This window comes from Hyperolius riggenbachi, chromosome 2 (genome assembly GCF_040937935.1).
Source record: "Hyperolius riggenbachi isolate aHypRig1 chromosome 2, aHypRig1.pri, whole genome shotgun sequence".
In the NCBI taxonomy this organism is placed as follows: Eukaryota; Metazoa; Chordata; class Amphibia; order Anura; family Hyperoliidae; genus Hyperolius; species Hyperolius riggenbachi.
This window is the reverse complement of record NC_090647.1, coordinates 227,396,398-227,418,548: the sequence shown is the minus strand read 5'-3', so window position 1 is coordinate 227,418,548 and position 22,151 is coordinate 227,396,398. Positions and strand designations below refer to the sequence as shown.

At 43.4% G+C, this 22,151-nt stretch overlaps 1 protein-coding gene across 4 annotated transcripts in view; it reads left to right on the top strand.

Moving 5' to 3' along the window:
* Positions 1–6,466, top strand: part of MAP4K4 (mitogen-activated protein kinase kinase kinase kinase 4) — a 232,675-nt gene extending 226,209 nt beyond the window's left edge. For all 4 annotated transcript variants that reach the window (XM_068268252.1, XM_068268254.1, XM_068268253.1 and 1 more), the window contains one exon: positions 2,873–6,466. In XM_068268252.1, coding sequence (XP_068124353.1) covers positions 2,873–2,956 — 84 coding nt within the window. In that variant the 3' untranslated portion in view covers positions 2,957–6,466. The remainder of the gene's footprint in view (positions 1–2,872) is intronic.
* The last annotated feature ends 15,685 nt before the right edge of the window (positions 6,467–22,151 follow it).

Sequence of the window (22,151 nt, the reverse complement as noted above, 5' to 3'; positions counted from 1 at the left end):
AGGAGGAGGGAGCCCACAACACACTCCCACCCTTCTGTTGCACATAGGGTTGCCACCTTTTGAATGAGAAAATACCGGCTTTTGGGGTGTGGCCTGGAGGGTGTGGCCTAAAAGTGGGAGGGATTTGTTACAGCCCTTTTTTTAAAAGTAAACCAGAAAATTACAAAAATAAACATTCATGTTAAATAGTTTAAAGAACACCGTTAAGGAAAAAAAAAATCGCCCCTGGTTGGTACTTACCTGGGGAAGGGGAAGCCTCTGACTCCTAATGAGGCTTCCTCCATCCCCCTTGGTAAGCCCGATACTATGCTGGGACCCCGTTGTCGCTGCGCGCCGTATCAGCTTTCCACTTGGGCTGTGGCGAAAATAGCCGAGCCCGATCAGGTCTGCTCTACTGCACAGGCGCCTGCAAAGTAGGCCAGACCCAATCGGGCTCAGCTATTTCTGCCAGAACCTGAGCGGGAAGCCACTAGTGCACATGCCAACAAGCAGCCACAAGGAGATCTTGGGGGGGGGGGGGGGTCTCAGTGCTGGATCCCCTCTACTGCGGAGGATAGGGGGAAGACTCTTTAACATCCAGAGGCTTTTCCCTCCCAAGGTAAGTTCCCCCTAGGGGCACTTCTCTCCTACATGTGTCCATTAATGATACAATTCCACGATCGATAGATCATTTCCAATCACTGCGGTAATCGATCGGATGCAACTGGTCCTGCCCCATTAATGACCGAATAACTGGTAGCCAAGTCGATCAGATTATCGGAATTTACCTATATTTCGTATCAATCCCATCAAATTGGCTAGCAGGAATTGGGCCATTAATCGGTATGGCTGATCGTTTCTGCCTGATTACCACAGAAATGATCAGTCGCAGAATTGTATCATTAATGGGCACCTTAAAGGTAGCCATACATCAGCAGATTATGGGCAGATTCGACAAAGAGACAAATGTATCTCTATTCGAATCTGATTAGAGATAACTTTGTCTCTAGTTGTAGCTGCCCATACACTACAGGCCGATTCCCGTCTGATTTCTGCATGAAATCTTCAGGGAATCGGCTAAGCTGCTGAGTCTGCCCTGCCGCTGCCCCTCCAATGTATAAATGTGACCTCCCCGGTGTGTGTGTTACCTATCTATTCTAGCTATCTACCTACATATTACCTATCCTGTAGCAGCCTCTGCGTGGTGTCTGTCCATCTCTCTGGAGTCTATCAGCCGCATACACGCTGGCGGTGCATGGCGTGTGATATCAGACACCCTGCCGCTGCCTCCCCAATGTATAAATGTGACCTCCCCCGTGTGTGTGTTACCTATCTATTCTAGCTATCTACCTACATATTACCTATCCTGTAGCGGCCTCTGCGTGGTGTCTGTCCATCTCCCTGGAGTCTATCAGCCGCATACACGCTGGCGGTGCATGGCGTGTGATGTCAGACGCCAGTGTGTATGTAGCTGTTAGAACCCGGAGAGATGGACGGACACCACACGGAAGGTTGCTACAGGATTGTATAAATGCACACACTACATTACGCCGGCAGCGGCGGGGTTTCGTCGTTCATTCTGAAATCAGCCGCCGTACCACTGCACACTTGACAAACCAATTTCGGCCCGACATCTCTTGCGCGATCATTGATACGACCAATTTTAGCCCCCAAATTGGTCGCTTTGTCGGTCAGGCATGCACTTGGTGGGACAGATTTTCATCCAATTCGATTATAATAATCGAATCGGATGGTCAATTGGCCACCAAGTCGCCTGAAGTATAGCCCCCTTAAGAGTCTGAAAGGGGGGATATGGGCTGATAGAGGGTTGGAGGGATGGAGTTGGGAGAGAGAGGGGGAAGAAAGAGAGGGGGGGGGAGAGAAAGAGGGGGGGGGAGAGAGAGAAAGAGAGGGTAGAGAGAGAGAGGCACGCTGTGTTTATGAAGCTGTATCCCTGTGACTCTGGTACCTGCTTCCTTGCTGTAACACAGCACTCCAGTTGTGACAAGTGGTCTGGGGGACCTCTCTCCACTCTTATCACTGCTGCTTATCAGGGTTAATCATTCACTGGGCTTATTCAAATCCAATGGATTTTTGCATTTGTGTAAAGAGCTGACAGCATGCTTGATTTTTTCAATGTGACCACAGACTGTTCTGATTCTGCTGCCTGGGGGGCTGGGCAGGCTCATTGCACTGCACGTATCACACAGAAATAACGGCAGACACATTCCAGCTCACACAGAAGCACAGAATCATGTGCTGCCTCTGCTCCACACACGTGTCTCTGTACCTCTGTAATTTCTTTCCCTCCACACAGACTGTGAGTCGGTGACTAGCTGAGCAGCTCCCTGCAAACAATCCGACCAGGAGGACAATTCACAACACAGCATGAGCATGCATTGCACGGAACGCTGCTCAGGGAAGGCTCACAGACTCTCAGTCTGATCGGCTCCTCCTTCCCTGAGAATCCTCACTGGTGATTGGCTGGCAGTGCCTGGCCAGCCAATCCAAGAACAGAGGAGGGAGAGCTGGCTCCAAGTTAGTCAGCAGCAAGGAGCCTGGGCTAATTTTCCGGCCGATAACGTGCCGGTGAAACTTTTATTCCGGCGCCGGCTTGTTAGTGAAATTTCCGGTAGGGCCGCCCAGATACCGGCTGGGTGGCAACCCTAGTTGCACACCCACACCATCATCCACCCAACTCCTGAGTTTCTCAGATTCTGTCCATCCCTATCATATCTTATTGAATTGCTTTACATTTTTGTTAATTTAAGTTCTGCTTTATCCTGTCCATCTTCTTGTGTATCATGTGCAGATATAAATTATTATGCTCAGCATTAACAATATTAATTCATTGCCAGATTTTACAGAACCTCCCTGTCTTTTCATGTCACAGGTTTTCTTTGCTTCCGTACGGTCCGGAGGAAGCAGTCAAGTGTATTTCATGACCCTTGGCAGAACTTCTCTTCTGAGCTGGTAATGCGTGGAACTGCTGATACCTCCCCTACAGTCTTCATAATCTCCGTAACTTGAAATCATTTACAACTGGAGTACGACCTGCGCACTGATGTTGTTCTGTTTGTTCAAGATGGAGTTTGCAATCATTTAGTGGATCTTTTATTGTTTCTAACTTAGGGGAGAGAATGACAGAACCTTTATGCAGCTTGCAAGGCAGCTGGGGCTGTAACGCCTTTGTCGGGTGCTATAATCTTCTGAGATTTGGAAGGAACAGAAAGGTTCTACTAACTTAGACACTTGCTGTTACTTAAATTAACTTCTGAGTGAGAAGTGCAGAAATAAACCACACTAAAAGCACCCCTGTCACATGACACATGGAGTTGTTTCTAACACGAGAGGGCAGGCCAGGAGAAGGTAAAGAGCCTTTGTGACGATGCACAGTCAGGCTTACTAATATTTCAGTTATTTAATTTAGTGGGTTTTTTTTTTTTATTTATTTTCTTCATGTTGAATCTGACAACAGAAAGTTCATATAATAAAATGTATTTATAAAAATGTGAAAGGCAGCAGCTAATGTTTTTCTTTTTCATCTGCACCATGTCTTGGGCCAATGTCGTGCATTGCTGAACTTTGCTGACGTCCATGCAAAAAATTTCCTTTGCGTTTTGTTGACTGGTATATCCCTACAGAATGTGTCTCAGTATTAGCGCTGCCTCATCCATAGGGGTTTCTTGCTACTATTCTTATTTTTTTCCTAAATATCTACAGTTAATGGACACACAGTGAGTCAACCTAAAGTCGTACTGTAGAAAGAGAACAAAACAGGGTTGCAGAGTTGGATGTTACAGGCAAATTCCAATCAGCTTATTTTTTCTCCTACCTCATTCTGGGCGATGCACAAAAACCCCTTTGGTTCCGTGACACTTGCAGCACCTTTGCGAACATCATGGACACTAAAGGGCTTGAAAAAAAAATATAGGTTGTCTCATTTTTCTTTATTATAATCATTGCGTATTACATGAATGTGTACTTTTAATACCAAACTGATGCCAGATTGTTCTCTTTGAGTACTTCCAAGCTGGCAGAAGTTGGCATTAATTATGGCACGGACTTGCTACGTAGCAGTGACAAGACACTGATTAGGTCCATTGGCTTTCATAGGGATTTTTCTTTCTTCTATTTCACTGTTTCACATGTATGTCTTTGACCCGAGTTGGTGAAGTTTCACTTTTTGTGAAATGCAGATGTAGCATCATGGGAGATCAGTGTTTTAGGCTAGTTCTCTGAAATGTAAAATGTAGGAAGATAGGAGGGACCCGGGAGGGTGGGGCTTTGTGAAGAAGGGGAGCGACTTAATTCTTTTGTAAGAATGCAATGCACTAAATCAATTCTACGAATGTAGTTAATGATGCTTATTCATGACTGACATAATGTTCCTGTGTTTAGCTGTAAGATTCCCACTCCTGACTTTTTTAATGAAAATATGAAATAGTCGGCTTTATTTTCTGAACGTTTTGACATTCGTAATGTCTGAACAGGAATCACTTGTTCAGTGATTACCCATCCTTTGCTCGAGGGTCCGGGAGTGTACAGTTGTGGTGGATGTAGCAACGCACGGTGTCATTGATCACTCAATCATTTTTTTTCTTTCTCCGGTGTGGGGGTACATTGTTGACAGCTGCCTTAAGCTGTTCATTTGTGAACAGTTTCTCTTTTTTTTAATATAGACTACTCTTTCTTTATTTCTGCCACTGTATAAAGCATTTTTGTTCTTTTTGATTTTGCTGTTGAGCACACAGTCTGGTGTACTGGCCGGCTGCTCGTCAGGCTGGTCTTTGGTTGAGGTACACAAGTATCAGCTGATATGAAGTGGGAAGATGAAAGAGAACCTTTCCTTTCTGCAGTCGTCTTCACAGTGTGAGCAACATGCTGCAGCCATCCTTTTTTACATGCTCATTTTCATAAAGAAGCCTTACAACTTATGGCAGAAACTGAAGTTTGGAATTAGTTTTCCTTTTTACCCAGTAGCACTGTAAAGCAATGCTGATGTATACATTTAGTTCCATTTTTCTTTTTGTAACAGGCAGTGGACACACTAAATGGCAAAGCCCTGAGTTTTCTGAGTGCAGCCTGCCTAACAAGACATCCTCCCCTCCTGTTCTGGTTGGCACATTGTGGGATCTCTCCCATGAGCCTTTGTGATTGTGCTTATGATTACATTGTGCCTGTCTCTTTGTCGGTGCTGCTGGTGCAGAGTCCACAGGTGTCAATTTTATGATCATGGTTTACTAAGGTTCTCTCACACTGGAGATCTATGGAGGACATCTGAAAATATTTTTTTTCTTGTTAAAGCTTGCAACCCGTGCCTGAGTAATATTAGATCATAGTGAGAATTGCTGAAAGGTAAATAAGATTTCCATTTCTGTAATTGCATTCACATACACACAACAGTAAGATTATATTTTTAACATCCAAAGCAGCTTGGATGAAGACTTTGACTGATTCAGCAACCTTTCAGGAACTCTAGTTGCGGTCTGACATGACCAAGACATAGGTTGGAAGGGAGGACCTTAGTAATTCAAGCCTAGTTGCCTTCAGCAGTGAGCAATTACTGACCATATCCACAGATGCTTTAGGGATAACTGTACCCAAGATACTACAAGATGTAAAGGTGCACCCCGCAAGTCACCAAGATATCTGAGTATTCATGTATGCAGATCCTAGAGAACAGATGATACTTGTGCTCACTGCATCCAGGCACAGTGCAAGTTCAACAAATCGGCAACAGTCATGTGTGGTAAAACGGTAACATAGTTTTCAACTGGTATTAATCATTAATCCAGTGCTGATAAGGGAGGTTTTATTTCCTGGAAACTATTCAAACATCCATGGTTAGAGCTGCTTGTATGCCAATGTATATTTTTTTAGCAAATGGTTCTAAAGCCCCTAAATGTGGATATCTTTACTGTTTCTTCTTCCAGTGAAAATAATTTTCAGAATGTCCTACTGCGATTTTGTAACTTAAAACCAGTATTAACAACAAAAACCACTACATGACAAATATGGACAATGTCTGTAAAATCAGAAAGCAGAATACAGTTGCTCCTTGGTTTAGTTTAATGCATAAGAAATAATATTGTATGTATGAATTACTGAAACTGTATGACTGCAGTGTTGCTTCCCTTTTTTTCTGTTTTATGCACATGTTACGTTGGAGAAAAGGTTTACATTTTTGTTAAACTAATGTGCATCACCTATTTATGTTTTTTTTTAAGTGAATTTTTTTTGCATAATTTTAGTAACACACATTTTGTGACCTATAACCTCAAACTTTTCTGATTAATAATAGTGCGAAAAGATAACCGTGACAAACTGCATAAAATTACTAATTGTTGAACTGCAAAGCAGGCTGGCGTCAAGTGAACGTTCTCAGACATTTTGCAGTGCTATCTAACTTATGTCTACTGTGTTTCATGGAAAATCCTATTTTCCCCATTTTTTTCCTTAAATAAAATAAAAATTACACCTACAATGTTGTGGACAGTATTTATTTTAAAAAACAGGCCTATGGGTAAAGCAGGTCTCATTCAAAATGTAAGTGTCTTTGCTGTATGATCGCATTCTTGGTCATTTGGAAACTGTTTGTTTTTGGATACAGCGGTTTCAGAGCATTTGTTCCCAGTCAGCACAAGGCTTGGAATAATATGGTTGTGTGAGGTAGGCCTTGTGACCCGAGTAGTACAGAGTACCCAGGAAACTCATGGCGACCCAGACGGTATTCAAAGGGGCCAAAAAGCCCTCTTACTAAATAAACAAAAATGTTTGATATAAAGGTGCCTTCTTAAATCAGAAGGCAATTCAGCTGTATTTGTGCAAGAAAGCTCTCCCATGGTGCATCGCTGCTGAATATGTAAATCTTAGCTTTTTTTGGCCCCTTTGAGCCACTTATAATATCCTAGTGGTTCTGAGTTATCACTGTACTCTGTATTACTCTGTTCACAAGCCTTACCTCATAGTTATTTTAATCCATGCCTTGCACCAATTAGGAGCAACAACTCTACATGTTGGATTAGTATGGCTCAGTAATGTATAGGCTTATGGGCAAACTGAAACCCAGCTGTTGTAGATGTGTGTCTGGCTTTTAGGGGCGTAAAGGAGCGATTTGCATATTCTACAGTGATGCATCATGGGAGATCTTTCTTGCTCATAAAGCTTAATGATTGCAAATACCTTTTTTTTGAAGGTGTATTGATTTATTTTTTTGTAAGAGGACCTATTGGTCTGTTTGAGTCCCTTATAATATCATTGTGTTTCTGAGTTACCATGAGCTATCTGGGTACTCTGTATTATGGTAGAGAACAGAGGCGCCAAAAGGATAAAAACAATATTTAAAAGTTTTAAAATTATTGCTTAGGAGGCAGTGGTGGACTCACCTCCCACAAGCAGACACAACAACTGTGTATTCACAAAAGGGACATTTATTGGTATACTCCAAATAAGGTCGCAACACGTTTCGCAGGTCAAACCCGCTTTATCAGGCAATTACAGGAAGGAGCACACAACAGCAGTATGTCCAGATAGCACCTGGCGCCTCAGACTGAGGCGCCAGGTGCTATCTGGACATACTGTTGTTGTGTGCTCCTTCCTGTAATTGCCTGATGAAGCGGGTTTGACCTGCGAAACGCGTTGCGACCTTATTTGGAGTATACCAATAAATGTCCCTTTTGTGAATACACAGTTGTTGTGTCTGCTTGTGGGAGGTGAGTCCACCACTGCCTCCTAAGCAATAATTTTAAAACTTTTAAATATTGTTTTTATCCTTTTGGCGCCTCTGTTCTCTACCATAATACTGATTGTATCCACCTTTGGTGGAGGGGGATACCCCTTCTTGTTTTTCAAGCCTACAGAGAGCGACTTCTTATTCCTGAGTGAGGACAGGCTAATCTCCTCACCTGCCTATACAGTGGTTGCCTGGAGGTAACCCTGGTTTGTGAGTATACAATTCATACTCTTTCTAATTATCCAATTACCTTGACATACTACACCATATCGGGCTCTCGGTTCTTCTCTTCTTCATATCTGGGTACTCTGTTCTTCTCTGACCCACTGGTCACTGCATCCTCTGAAAAGTGGAAGTAAAGGTAACATGATCCTGCCATGTTTGGAATGCTGGTGAGAAGATCTAGAATCCAACACTGATGGCAACAACTCATCTTTAAAGGGAACCGAAACTGAGAAGGATATTAATTTTACTTTTTAAAATAAAACCAGTTGCCTGACTCTCCTGCTGATCCTGTGTCTCTAATGCTTTCAGCCACAGCCCCTCAACAAGCATGCAGATCAGGTGCTCTGACTGAAGTCAGACTGGATTAGCTGCATGCTTGTTTCAGGTGTGTGATTAAGCCACTACTGCAGCTAAAGAGATCAGCAGGGCTGCCAAGCAACTGGTATTGTTTAAAAGGAAACATCCACATCCCTCTTGGTTAAGGTTCCCTTTAACATATTCAACACTTCCATACTGGCCTTTATTTTCAGTAGCTGGAGAGGGAACTGACTCATAGGAAGTCATGATGCAATACATACATTTCTAAGGCTTCTGCTGAACTTACCCTGCAATTTCTTCATTATAAGGAAATGATCACAGATATTTGAAACTGGAAACTTTAGTTTTTACTCCTTGAGTCTGATGCACAAAAATGCGGTAATATTGGCGTGCACAGACAGCGCACAGCAATGTTACCATTAAATCTGTCAGCTTGTACCTCGAGGTGCACAGTTAGCGTGACCGTTGCTGCGGTAACGAGCGTTAGAAACGTGCATTACCGTAGCTATGGTCGCCCTACTCGAGTACCGCAGGTCGCGCTAATAGTGTAACTCGTGGTGCATGCTAGTGGAAGTAGTGGTAACATTGCTGTGTGCTATCTGTGCACTCCAATATTACCGCACTATACCGGGTGTCAAAGCAGTTGATCTACTTCGAGAATAAATTTCACCCAGCAAACCATCACTGTACTGCGATAACACGCAACTAAGATCTTCAAACCTTTACCACTTAATAGACTCATACAGGTTTACTGAATCATATTTGATCTCTAATTTTCTCCAACTTTACCAAATCAAACCAAACATCTAACATGGAGCTGTTTTTATAAACTGTCAAAAAATGACTGAGATAATTCTCCATCCTTTTTTTTCATTGTAATGTCTTATTCCATGAATTTATGATTTTAAATAATTTGGAATGGGATTGGAACCTTTTAACTTTTTTTTTTTTTTTTTTTTGTCAACATTGGGTAGGTGTTTTCTTACTGTGTTTGAGTCCTCCGTGAAGCTTTATGGCTTTCAAACAAAAACCAGTAACAGAAATTGAGGCATAAAAACTAGACTCTTATTTACAAAAAGTTTGTTGCTGCCTCTGTTACTCTTGTTGAAATGTTCATGTGTCAGGCCTGTAGGGATATCCTCTCACGAATCCGCTCCAATGCTCCAATCTACCTCCACACGCTTCACACTATGTAGCGCGTCCCCGCTTGAAAGAGAGGTGGGAGGAAACACCTACTTGACTCTGGTTACACCCAGGCCTTTATTGTGCAAGGTATTGGAGCTGAACGCAGGGTGAGCAAATAAACTTCCAGGCCAAACAAGGATTCAGAGTAGCAAAGTCCAGTAACAGTCCAGGGTCATACACGGGTAAACAGATATATTGCAGTACAGGAGGGCTAGGCAGGCGAGAGGTCAAGAATGGATCGGAGGTCAAACCAGGCAGCAGACAAGGAAGGTCCAACAACAAGTAGAGATCGAAGTCCAGATAATCCAATATAACAAGAGCAGATAAACAGAGCACCCAGCAAGCTAGAGCTTATTACAGGCAAGATGCAAATGTTGCTGCAGGGTCACTTAACGACCGCCTAATGCCCATAGGCGTCGGCGGGTCGTTAGTGGTATAGCATGGGAGCGGCCTTTCCATGCTAGTTCACGGAGACTGTCTCCGTGAACAGTGTGCGAGCCGCCGATCGCGGCTCGCACGCATAATGTAAACATCCGGGGAAGAAATCCCCGCTGTTTACATCACACGGCGCTGCTGCGCAGCAGCGCCGTGACGTAGATCGGCGATCCCCGGCCTCTGATTGGCCGGGGATCGCCGGCATCTGATAGGCAAAAGCCTATCCTATCAGGCGCAGGACGAATATCTGTCCTGCGCCGCTCACAGGGTAAGGGAGAGGGAGGGAAAGCCGGGGAGGGCGGAAAGCGCTGCGGAGGGGGGCTTTGAAGAGCCCCCCCCCCGGAAAGTGCGGGCAGCCGGCGGCGATCAGACCCCCCCAGCAGGACATCCCCCTAGTGGGGAAAAAAGGGGGGGAAGTCTGATCGCCCTGGCTATTTCCTGATCGGTGCTGTGGGCTGGAGAGTCCACGCAGCACCGATCAGAAGAAAATCCTGTGGTCCTTAAGTGGTTAAATACTGAGCGCATCCAATCAGTGGCCGGCCACATGCTCACAACAGCCAATCACACGCAGGCATTAATCAGCTGACAGCGAGATCAGCTGACACAGGTGACAATACATGCCAGCTGACCAGCAAAACCTGACTGTGTCTCAACTATAGCATAGTGGTCAAGAGCATTGCCTCCGATGTGAGAGACCAGGGCTCAATCCCAGTCAGAGTCAGCATCCACACATTATTATTCATTACATAAACCCCTGCCTAATTGTCAGCTGACTCTACCTCTGTCGCCGCCTCAGACCATACTGCGGCCGAGAGGAGCGATCCCTTACATTATGCTTACTATCCGGACAGATGGTGGACACGGGACAACCATACAAATCTCGGTAGTTCTAATCCCCTACAATGTAGTGGTGCTAATCCCTTACAGTGTAGTTATTTTTGAGTCTCACATGCAGCCAGTGGAGTCAGACCAGAGTCAAAGCATCTGTTCTGCATTTGTAAGAAGAGAAAGCGTGAGAACCGAGCCCAATATTGTGTAGTACCTTCGATATTCACAAAGTATTGTATAAGAAAAGTGAATTTATACTCACAAACAAGGGTTGTCACACAGACAACCACTGTAATCGCAGGTGGGGAGAATTGTAACCTGACCCCACTCAGGTTTAAGAAGTTGCTCTCTGTAGGTAGGAAGAAAATAGGGCAACACACCTCCACCAGGGGTGGACTAGACAATGTTGAAATTTTTGAACAGAGGCGACAAAATAGGATAAAAGCGTCTATAAACCGTTTAAAAAGGGGGAATCTGTGGACTTACCTCCCTCAAGGAAATACAGACAGGGATTTGTTATTTTATATAAAAAATAACATTTATTAAAATGGCTCCACTTTGCAACGTGTTTCACGGGCACAGTCCCGCTTCATCAAGCAATAGTTGGAGAAATTGAGAAGAGAAATGAGGACACATGGCTCAGACTTATGTGCATGATTATATCAGTTACATATCATAAATTATTAGTATATTTCATATAGTTAAGGTATATAAAAATACATAACTAACAAATCATTGTAGAGTGTAGTATAGTACATGGTAATAGATTAGAGTGTGTATACATCCCAGTGTTAGGTGTGTGTACTGGTGTGATGAGGCTGGGATGTATGAGGAGTGTAGTTTTAATTAGTAGAAGTATGTGACAGAATAGTATAATACAATAACATCTGTTGTGCATGCTCATTCTGGCCCTGTGACTTAACCACTTGAGGACCCACCCTTTACCCCCCCTTAAGGACCAGCGCTGTTTTAGCTGATCTGTGCTGGGTGGGCTGTGCAGCCCCCAGCACAGATCAGGGTGCAGGCAGAGCGACCAGATCGCCCCCCTTTTTTCCCCACTAGGGGGATGATGTGCTGGGGGGGTCTGATCGCTCCTGCCTGATGGGTGTTGCGGGGGGGGGGGAGGGGGGGGGCACCTCAAAGCCCCCCTCCGCAGCGAGATTCCCCCCCCCCCCCTCTCCTCCCTGTCCCCCCTGGTGATCTGGGCTGCACAGGACGCTATCCGTCCTGTGCAGCCAGTGACAGGCTGTCACATGGCGGCGATCCCCGGCCGCTGATTGGCCGGGGATCGCCGATCTGCCTTATTTATTATTTCCGCTTGTGTTTACATTTAGCCTGCGAGCCGCGATCGGCGGCCCGCAGGCTATTCACGGAGCCCCCCGCCGTGAATTGACACGGCGAGCGGCTGCTTCCTGATTAATTAGCCTGCAGCCGGCGACGCAGAACTGCGTCGCTGGTCCTGCAGCTGCCACTTTGCCGACGCGCGGTATGAGTGCGCGGTCGGCAAGTGGTTAAGGTGAATACACTCATCCGGTTTTTATTGGCCAGGCACTGTACAATTTTATTACCCCATGTAGTATGAGGGCCAACATACTTTTAATACTCTGAGCATATTGTGTAGGTAAGCTCTTGTATTACATTAATGTGGTAAAATTGGCTAATCAAAATTAAAGGTGTGTACCAGGCTTTAGAGTATTAAAGGCAAGAGCATTAGCACAGAAGTCATGCAACTGACATTGTTTGTTAGAGAATGAAGATGGCAACCTTTATATTCCTCTCACTTCAATTTCCCCTTAAAGTGACCCTGTAGCGAGAGGGTTATGGAGACTGCAGTATTTATTTCAGAGTTATCCTCGCTTCTCATAAAAGGTTCCCTATACATGAACAAATAAGTTTTTATACTTTTTTTTTTTTTTTTTTTTTTTTTTTAATTTTGCCTTATTTGATGTCTCACCCAAAACTCTCAAAAAGTAATTTCAAAACCTCATTTGCAGATTTATGCTTTTACCTCCCCGGGTCACATACAATAGTTACCTTTTTTAGTTTAGTTGAAAAAAGATATCCGTCCATCATATTCAACCAGAGAAAAAGTACACCACTTTTCTGCATCCTCACATATGCCAGTTGTTACCATGCTCACACCTACTATTGCTTATTGGTAAGCACACCAGGTATTGTCACATGACTAGGTATCCAACTGTCACAACAAGCATCTTATGACCCAACAAGTAGAGATGGTCATGTCTAGAACTCTTGGAGAAGCATGTGATCAGCTTGGTCAGGTGATAGATACAGTGGCTTGCAAAAGTATTTGGCCCCCTTGAAGTTTTCCACATTTTGTCACATTACTGCCACAAACCTGAATCAATTATATTGGAATTCCACATGAAAGACCAACACAAAGTGATGTACACATGAGAAGTGGAATGAAAATAATACATGATTCCAAACATTTTTTACAAATAACTAACTGCAAAGTGGTGTGTGCATAATTATTCGGCCTCCTTTGATCTGAGTGCAGTCAGTTACCTATAGACATTGCCTGATGAGTGCTAATGACTAAATAGAGTGCACCTGTGTGTAATCTAATGTCAGTACAAATTCAGCTGTTCTGTGAGGGCCTCAGAGGTTGTCTAAGAGAATATTGGGAGAAACAACACCGCAAAGTCCAAAGAACACACAAGACAGGTCAGGGATCAAGTTATTGAGAAATTTAAAGCAGGCTTAGGCTACAAAAAGATTTCCAAAGCCTTGAACATCCCATGGAGCACTGTTCAAGCGATCATTCAGAAATGGCAGGAGTATGGCACAACTGTACACCTACCAAGACAAGGCCATCCACCTAAACTCACAGGCCGAACAAGGAGAGCGCTGATCAGAAATGCAGTCAAGAGGCCCATAGTGACTCTGGACGAGCTGCAGAGATCTACAGCTCAGGTGGGAGACTCTGTCCATAGGACAACTATTAGTCATGCACTGTACGAAGTTGGCCTTTATGGAAGAGTGGCAAGAAGAAAGCCATTGTTAACAGAAAGCATAAGAAGTCCCGTTTGCAGTTTGCCACAAGCCATGTGGGGGACACAGCAACCATGTGGAAGAAGGTGCTCTGGTCAGATGAGACCAAAATGGAACTTTTTGGCCAAAATGCAAAACGCTATGTGTGGCAGAAAACGAACACTGCACATCACTCTGAACACACCATCCCCACTGTCAAATGTGGTGGCAGCATCATGCTCGGGGGGTGCATCTCTTCAGCAGGGACACGGAAGCTGGTCAGAGTTGATGGGAAGATGGATGGAGCCAAATACAGGGCAAACTTGGAAGAAAACCTCTTGGAGTCTGCAAAAGACTTGAGACTGGATCGGAGGTTCACCTTCCAGCAGGACAATGACCCTAAACATAAAGCCAGTGCAAAAATGGAATGGTTTAAAACAAAACATATCTGTGTTAGAATGGCCCAGTCAAAGTCCAGATCTAAATCCAATTGAGAATCTGTGGCAAGATCTGAAAACTGCTGTTCACAAACGCTGTCCATCTAATCTGACTGATCTGGAGCTGTTTTGCAGAGAAGAATGGGCAAGGATTTCAGTCTCTAGATGTGCAAAGCTGGTAGAGACATACGCTAAAAGACTGGCAGCTGTAATTGCAGCAAAAGGTGGTCCTACAAAGTATTGACTCAGGGGGCCGAATAATTACGCTCACCCCACTTTGCAGTTATTTATTTGTAAAAAAATGTTTGGAATGATGTATGATTTTCGATCCACTTCTCACGTGTACACCACTTTGTATTGGTCTTTCACGTGGAATTCCAATAAAATTGATGCATGTTTGTGGCAGTAATGTGACAAAATGTGGAAAACTTCAAGGGGGCCGAATACTTTTGCAACCCACTGTATGTAAGTCTCTGATTTGCTAGTCATGATCATGTGCTAAAGCAGGATGTGATCACAGCAAATCAGCTTTTCAAACCTATCAGCTGATCAAACACATTGCTTGCTTCTCCATGAATTCTCCTAGACCTGAATAGAGGTGTGGCCTTGTGGTTGGAGATGGGAGCTAAAATATTAACCTCTAAAACCCCATCTAGACGATACAATTTTTGTGCGATTCGATCGGATCAAATTCGATTGATCGATTTAAATCTGACATGTCCGATCGGGATTCGATCGGTAGTGTGATCGATTTGCCATTGTTTAGCAATGACATTCGACCACACTATCAAATCCCGATCGGACATGTCGGATTTAATCGATCAATCGAATTCAATTTGATTGAATCGCACAAATTGTATCATGTAAATCGGGTTATACAACTGTGTTTACAGTTTTTGTTTTTTTTTTTATTCTGAAAGTTGGTAGTTGAAAAAGAATACTATAAAGACGTTCAACTAATCTTCTGAATTTAAGACTCTATGAAGGGAAAGTTATTCTGCTGTAAAGCACCATGTCCGTGCTGGGAATTTTCATCCACAGTTTGCGGCCCGTGCATTGTGTCAGATGGCGTCGTGTCACAACATTGTCTTCTGTAAATGAAGCAATTGCTTCCTCGTCTCATTTTAAATTTATGTTCCTGTCTGGCAGGAAGTGTCTAATCTCCAAGTACCTATTTCTCTAGTAACATTTACTGCTGCAAATATGACTGCTTTTCCTCTTCCGAGAAATAATGCAGTTGTTCAGGTGTTACAGCAGATACAGAATAAAACCTACAAGGAATACAAGTTGGAAATATAGTGGTATGGCAATACTGGGTGGAGAGAATAATGTAACTTGCATCTGAGAGCCATGATATCTTTTTAAAAAAATATGCCTCTGGTCAGTTTTTAATTAACTTATACTGTTGTTTTAATTGACTAAACATTACCTCGTGAGCTATGATTAAGGACCAACTGGTCCGAAACATGTCAGCTGGTGATGTGTGAATATACTTTGATACGTCCATAATAAAAGATCTTGATCTTAAGGACATCGTGCAGGTATCTTTTTTTTCCCGTGTGTTACTGGATTGGCTATCCTGGTCCTGGCACTGTCCTGGCACGGAGTGAGCGGTTCTCCCTAGTGTTTTCTTCTAAACATTACCTCATGCCGTGAAACAGAAAACTGATTTTAACTAACGTTTTGTAAAGTGTCAATTCACTAAGGCTGTTACTGCATGGAAAACTGAAATTACTGGCTAGTGAGGTAAAAATACCTCATACTTGTAAATTCACAAAGAATAGAGCATGCGGTAAAACACGTGAGATGTGAGGCTTTTTACCTTTAGCTTTTGGTAACTTACAAACAGCCATTCGTAAAGTTTTGTAGAAGAGAGGAATGAGAGCAGGAAAAAGAATGAAACTATCCAGGAAACTGAAGGTTAATAATAAAAACATATTCTATAAAATACTGCATGGGGTAAAATTATCGATTGATTACTGCATGTGTGGAAATCTTGGTGAATTCAGGAAAAAAAAGTATTAAAACCCAAATGTGGTATTTTAAAGATTTTGTTTTATTGTAAAGTGGGTCAAGCTCATTAACCACCCTGGCGTTCTATTAAGATCGCCAGGGAGGCTGCGGAAGGGTTTTTTTTAATAAAAAAAAACTATTTCATGCAGCCAACTGAAAGTTGGCTGCATGAAAGCCCACTAGAGGGCGCTCCGGAGGCGTTCTTCCGATCGCCTCCGGCGGCCAGAAGTAACACGGAAGGCCGCAATGAGCGGCCTTCAGTGTATCGCTTACCTCGTCGCCATAGCGACGAGCGGAGTGACGTCAGCCGACGTCCTGACGTCAGCCGCCTCCGATCCAGCCCTTAGCGCTGGCCGGAACTTTTTGTTCCGGCTACGCTGGGCTCAGGCGGCTGGGGGGACCCTCTTTCGCCGCTGCATGCGGCGGATCGTCGCGCTGAAGCGGCGATCAGGTAGCACACGTGGCTGGCAAAGTGCCGGCTGCGTGTGCTGCTTTTTATTTGAGCCAAATCGGCCCAGCAGGGCCTGAGCGGCCGGCTCCGGCAGTACTGGACGAGCTGAGCTCGTCCAGACCGCTCAGCAGGTTAAGGGAATTATGAATGCCAACATGTACTGTGACATTAAAGCAGAGCATGTCCCATCTAAAACTGGGCCGCAAGGCAGTATTCCAACATAATGATTCCAAGCACACCTCTAAGATGGCTACTGCCTTGCTAATCAAACTGCAGGTAAAGGTGCTGAACTGGCCAAGCATGTCTCCAGCCCTAAACTCTATTGAGCATCTGTGTGGGATCCTCAAATGGAAGGTGGAAGAGTGCAAGGTCTCCATGCCTAAGATAGTGAGTCTGATGCCTAAAAAAAACCTTTTTACTGGGCAGTCCTCTTCCGCAATAAGACCATAGCTAAAATGCCGCAGTCCCGCAGCAGAACGATCAATTAATACCCCCGAAATCACCAGGGCAAAATTCAGGGGTTCCTTCCGGGTCGAGGCAGAGCTTTGTGCAGTAGTTCTGCCTCTACTTGCGTCATCTCTGCCGATCTCTGCTTCCTCCCGCCCCTCTGTCTTCTTTCACTGAGAGGGGCGGAGACGAACAGAGGCAGAGCTACAGTGCAAAGCTCTGGCTCCCTTGGGCAGCAAAATCCATGACCTGGAAAGTCTTGGAATTTTGCCCCAGGATTTTGAGGGTATAAAGACATCGTTCTGCCACAGGAATGCGATGTTTCAGCGATGGTCTTATTGCTGAAGAGGACTGCCCAGTAAAAAGGCTTCAGACTCTATAAGGTAGTGCTGGAAAATAATGGTGGGCACCCAAAATAATGACTTTGGGAAGACTTTGGACCACCTTCATTTTAGTGTAGTCACTTTAGTTGCCAACGGGTTAGTGCTCATTTCCATTTGCAACGCAGAGCTGTGCAACTCCAGGGGGGACAACATACTGAATGTGATCGCAGGCGCAATCTCCCCGAAATGCAGGCAAGCATGCACTGTGATTCAGTGGTGAATCGCAGCGCATGTATGGAAACAGCAGACAGTGCAGTCCATGCACTATCTGCTGTCCCTGTGATCGCGGTTCCATAAGTGCGCCTGAAAGCGTGCTATATGAAAACAAGCCCTTAGGCAGTAATGGCTGTATTGCGTTATTTTGATAGGACAGCAACTTTACACTGTTATACAAGCTGTACACTGACTACTTTACAAAGTGTAATCTCCAGTGTTGTACCATAAAAAGATATAAAATATTTACAAAAATGTCAGAGGTGTACTTACGTTTGTGAGAATACTATATATGAGGGAAAGCCACAATAATTATTTCCTGTCCACAATGATGAAAATAGGGACTAAAGTAAAGGTCACATGTTTAGTTTGAGGACACACTGCAGTTTCCCAGTAAGGTGATTGTTGTCCCCATCTCTTCTATGAAAGGCAGAGATCTCTGCTTTTCCATACAGCACATCAGACAAGACATGCTTTCATATTAAATGGAGTACTAGTCAAACTGGCCAGTAACCATAAAGAGGGGGTAGGCAGAAGCTTGCATGTTTCAGTATACGCTGAGTATACTAGTAGGGTCTATTCCCCAAAATGAGTGTAAGTTGTGGACAGGCGCTGGCTGAGCGGGGTTGGGGGCTGCTGTACACATGCTGTTCACTGACGCTCAGCAGATTCATCTAGCGTTTGAATGGAGCTTAAAGGACCACTATCACGAGAAATGTTAAAATTTAAAATACAGTACATGCCAACACATATTGAATAACAAGGTAAGCGTTAAACACCAATTAAAAATGTAAAATAAATGCAAACCTATACATATAAAATAAAATGAGCTGTAAATTACTTTTCTCCTTTGTTACTGTCACTTATCACTTAGTGGTAAAAATCTGACAGGTTTTGGACTAGTCCACTTCCTCATGGGAGATTCTCCGCATTTCCTTATTCTTTACAAGAGCACTCTGTAGAAAGGATCCATACAACGATGCTTGTCAGTCTCCCTACTTTGCACATCATTTTGACAGTTGAACTAAGCAACTGTTGTCCAGTAAGTGCTTTTGAAGATAAAAACCCTGAGAAATCCCCATGAGAAGTTGGACTAGTCTAAAATCTGTCAGCTATTTACTAGCTACTGTAAGTGATAGCAACATAGGGAAATGTAATCGGTAGCTCATTTTACTCTTGGAGAAATGTACTTTTTATATTTATGTGTTTACATGTATTTCAAATTTTGCAATGGTGCTCCTTTAAAGCTGCAGTTAAGATAAATTGAGAGGTAGGGCACATTTATGGCCCTTCTGTTGAACTTTGTTACCTTGTTAAATTATCCTACCTTACCACCCAGCAGCAGAAACTGATGGGTTGGGTAATTTGACAGAACACGACTATTCTTCCTCATACTACACTGCTTTCCAAATTATTGTTCAAATTATACTTTAGTGTCATAAAGTTTAAATAAAAGTATTGTATCTCAGGGCTCTTTTGATCACTGAAATCAATCTCCAACACTTCTGATAAATAGTGAGCCAGGTTAAATGAAACACTACTAAAAAAAAAAAAAGGTTTGAAAACATTTATATTTTCACAAAAACCTAAGCATGATCATCATAGTGTTAATAAGATTTGTAAGATTTGTGGCTGACTCGGAGCACACACAGGTGTGTGCAGATAAAAGCAAAATGACGAAGGGTTCTGCTAAACAAATTAATCAGATTAAGAGATCAGCTGCTAAAATGCCATAACAAAGCAGCAAACAGGTATTTTTTTGAAGCTGCTGGTGCCTCTGGAGGCCTGTGAACATCAAGGTGCAGCATCCTAGTCAAGAGGATTTCAGTTCTGCATAAACCAACTATTCCACCTTCCCTAGCCAATGCTCACAAGCAAGAATAAACAGTCTTGTTTATTGATGAGTGCTTTGCAACCTTGCATGATCAAGATAGAGTGGTTGATGGACTACCATCATGTCACAGCAAGGATGAGACATCAGCAAGAAGGTGGCAGAGTCAGGGTGTGAGTTGGAATCATGGGGGGACAGCTGGTTGGCCCCTTTGGGGTCCCTGAAGGTGTAAAAATGACCTTGGAAGAGTGTTTTTTTTTTTTTTTTTATTTCCAGCAAAAGCTTTTCTTAAAGCTGAATATAACCCTGCATTTCAACTTTGCTCTAAAACATTATTTACAGCATATTATATGCAACCAGCATTTTTTTTTTACTAGACCAGCATTGGAAGGGTTACACACAGAGTTTAAAGTTCTGTGGAGAGAGCTGCTCCAGCAGCCAAAGTTTAGATAGATACATTTCAGTAAACAAAATGTAGCAAGTGTTGAATGTTACACAGTCTTTGGCTGTCCTCCAACTCCTGCACAGCCAGAGAGAGTGAGTCATTCCACAGTTGTTACATTTTGTTTTGCTGAAATGTATCTATGTAAGCCTCAGATGCGGCAGCAGTTCTCTCCAGGAACTTTAAAGCTGTGTGATTAACCCTTCCAATGCTAGTCTAGTAAAAAAAAAATGCTGGTTGCATGTAATATGCTGTAAATAATGTTTTAGAGCAAAGTTGAAATGCAGGGTTGTATTCCGCTTTAAAGCATAAAGCAAAACAGAAAGAAAATATAACATACATATTTGCCAAGATAAGTAGCTTAAGTGTCCATACATAAGACATGCCATTGGTAAAAGTCACAGAGTTTTTGACTGTCCACTTTCTTTTATGGTACTTGAAGAAGAACCGTGCTTTCTGTGACAAAATAATCTTCATGCTTGACCATGCACAAGCGCATACTGCAAGGAATGCCTCTGCACAACAGGATGCTATCAGCATCAAAGGAGAAAAACTCATAGTGTGGCCTGTGGTGATATATTGGGGTGCGTAGGATGTAAGGATAACAGGAACATATTCTTCCATTTTTTCTGCCTGTGTTCCATATAGGTCGGCTAGAAGGGAGCTGTGGCCATTGATTGCTTGTATTGTCTTGACCATAGGAAATGCTTTGAGTTTCTGCTAATGGGATTATATGCCTGGCGTTTTGAACTCAGGAGACGGCCCATTGTCTCAATACACAAAGCAAGCCTAGGCAGGAAAAGTCTAACACATGTCAACTTGTGGTGAAGAAACCCTATTTCACTGTGAGGAAATTAAATTATTGGAGAAAGTCTTTTCATGTATGTGGGCTATAGTACATTTTTTGTGGATGTTAGATCTCTAGAAATCCAATTATGACTGAGGATGTAATTAAAGCCTAGTTCCTCCCCTCCCCAAGGAAGTTGCAGCCTCCAGGCGTAGCTCAGAGTATAAAAAGCAGAGGCAGATGCCTAGGGACTATCTGCTCTTGGAGTTAGCGCATAGCTAGAGTTGATCTCGACTTCTGGTCGAACAAGCGGCATGCTCCTGCCGACAACGTTGAGACCTTCAAGTTGGTAACGTTTTTTTTAATCCCCATTTTTATTTTACGCAAATATCTGTGTGTTATCTTTGTAACTTTTATCTTGTAACTATTTTTACTTTGTCTTTTTGTAATCTTTGTATATATTAAGTTCTGCATTGTTCTATGTTTTTATGGAATATTAAATCATTATTTAATAAGCTTGACTTCTGCTGTACTAAACTAACACTCATAGCCTAGAAGAGACTGAAGTGTAACCGTATATAAGTTCATGCCTAGTTGTATGTTTGAGCAACACTACCGTATGAAACTGTAATTGCATTGTGTGTGGGGGCGTTTGTCATACGTTGGCCTAAGCGCGCAGCTGACCCAACGTACGAACAACGCCAGTGCGAGTAGCGACAGCAGAGTGGCTAACAGTATCGTTCGGAACGACTGTTAGTGGGTCTTTGCTTCACGACAGTGTAAGATTGCAACTGTGTGTGTGTGTGGGTGCGTGGCGTTCCCGTATTTGGCCTAAGCGCAAAGCTGACCCGAATACGAAAACACGGAGTGCGCGCTGAGGACTCAACAGCAGAGTGGAAGTGTCTAGCAAACAGCTAGTGGTGGCAGTGAGAGATGTTCTGAGGGGTCCCAGCCTTGTTTTAGCTTGACTAAGGCTGCTTCCCCTCTCAGTCTGGTCAAACCCGCAGTCGGGAACCGTATACGCAGGCGTGCCGCGGGCCGGTTCCTGACATGGCCCTCCTCCCTGACCTCTATCATAGTGAGAACCTTTGGAACTTCCTGAAGCAAAAGATATATGAGGGAGGGAGGCAGTTTAGATCCCTCCTCCCCAACCCAAGCAAATATGGCAACCTTACCCATAGCAATTGCCTAGTGACAATATTCATATAATATTCACACCTTAAAGAGACACTGAAGCGGAAAAAAAAATTATGATATGATTTGTATGTGTAGTACAGCTAAGAAATAAAACGTTAGGAGCAGAGACATAAGTCTAATACTGTTTCCAGTACAGGAAAGCTTAAACTCCAGTTGTTATATATGCAAAACAGCCATTGAGCTCCACGACTTTCAAAGTTGCAGAGAGCTCTGTCTTCTGAAGCTTGTTATCTCAACTGTCAGTCACTGTA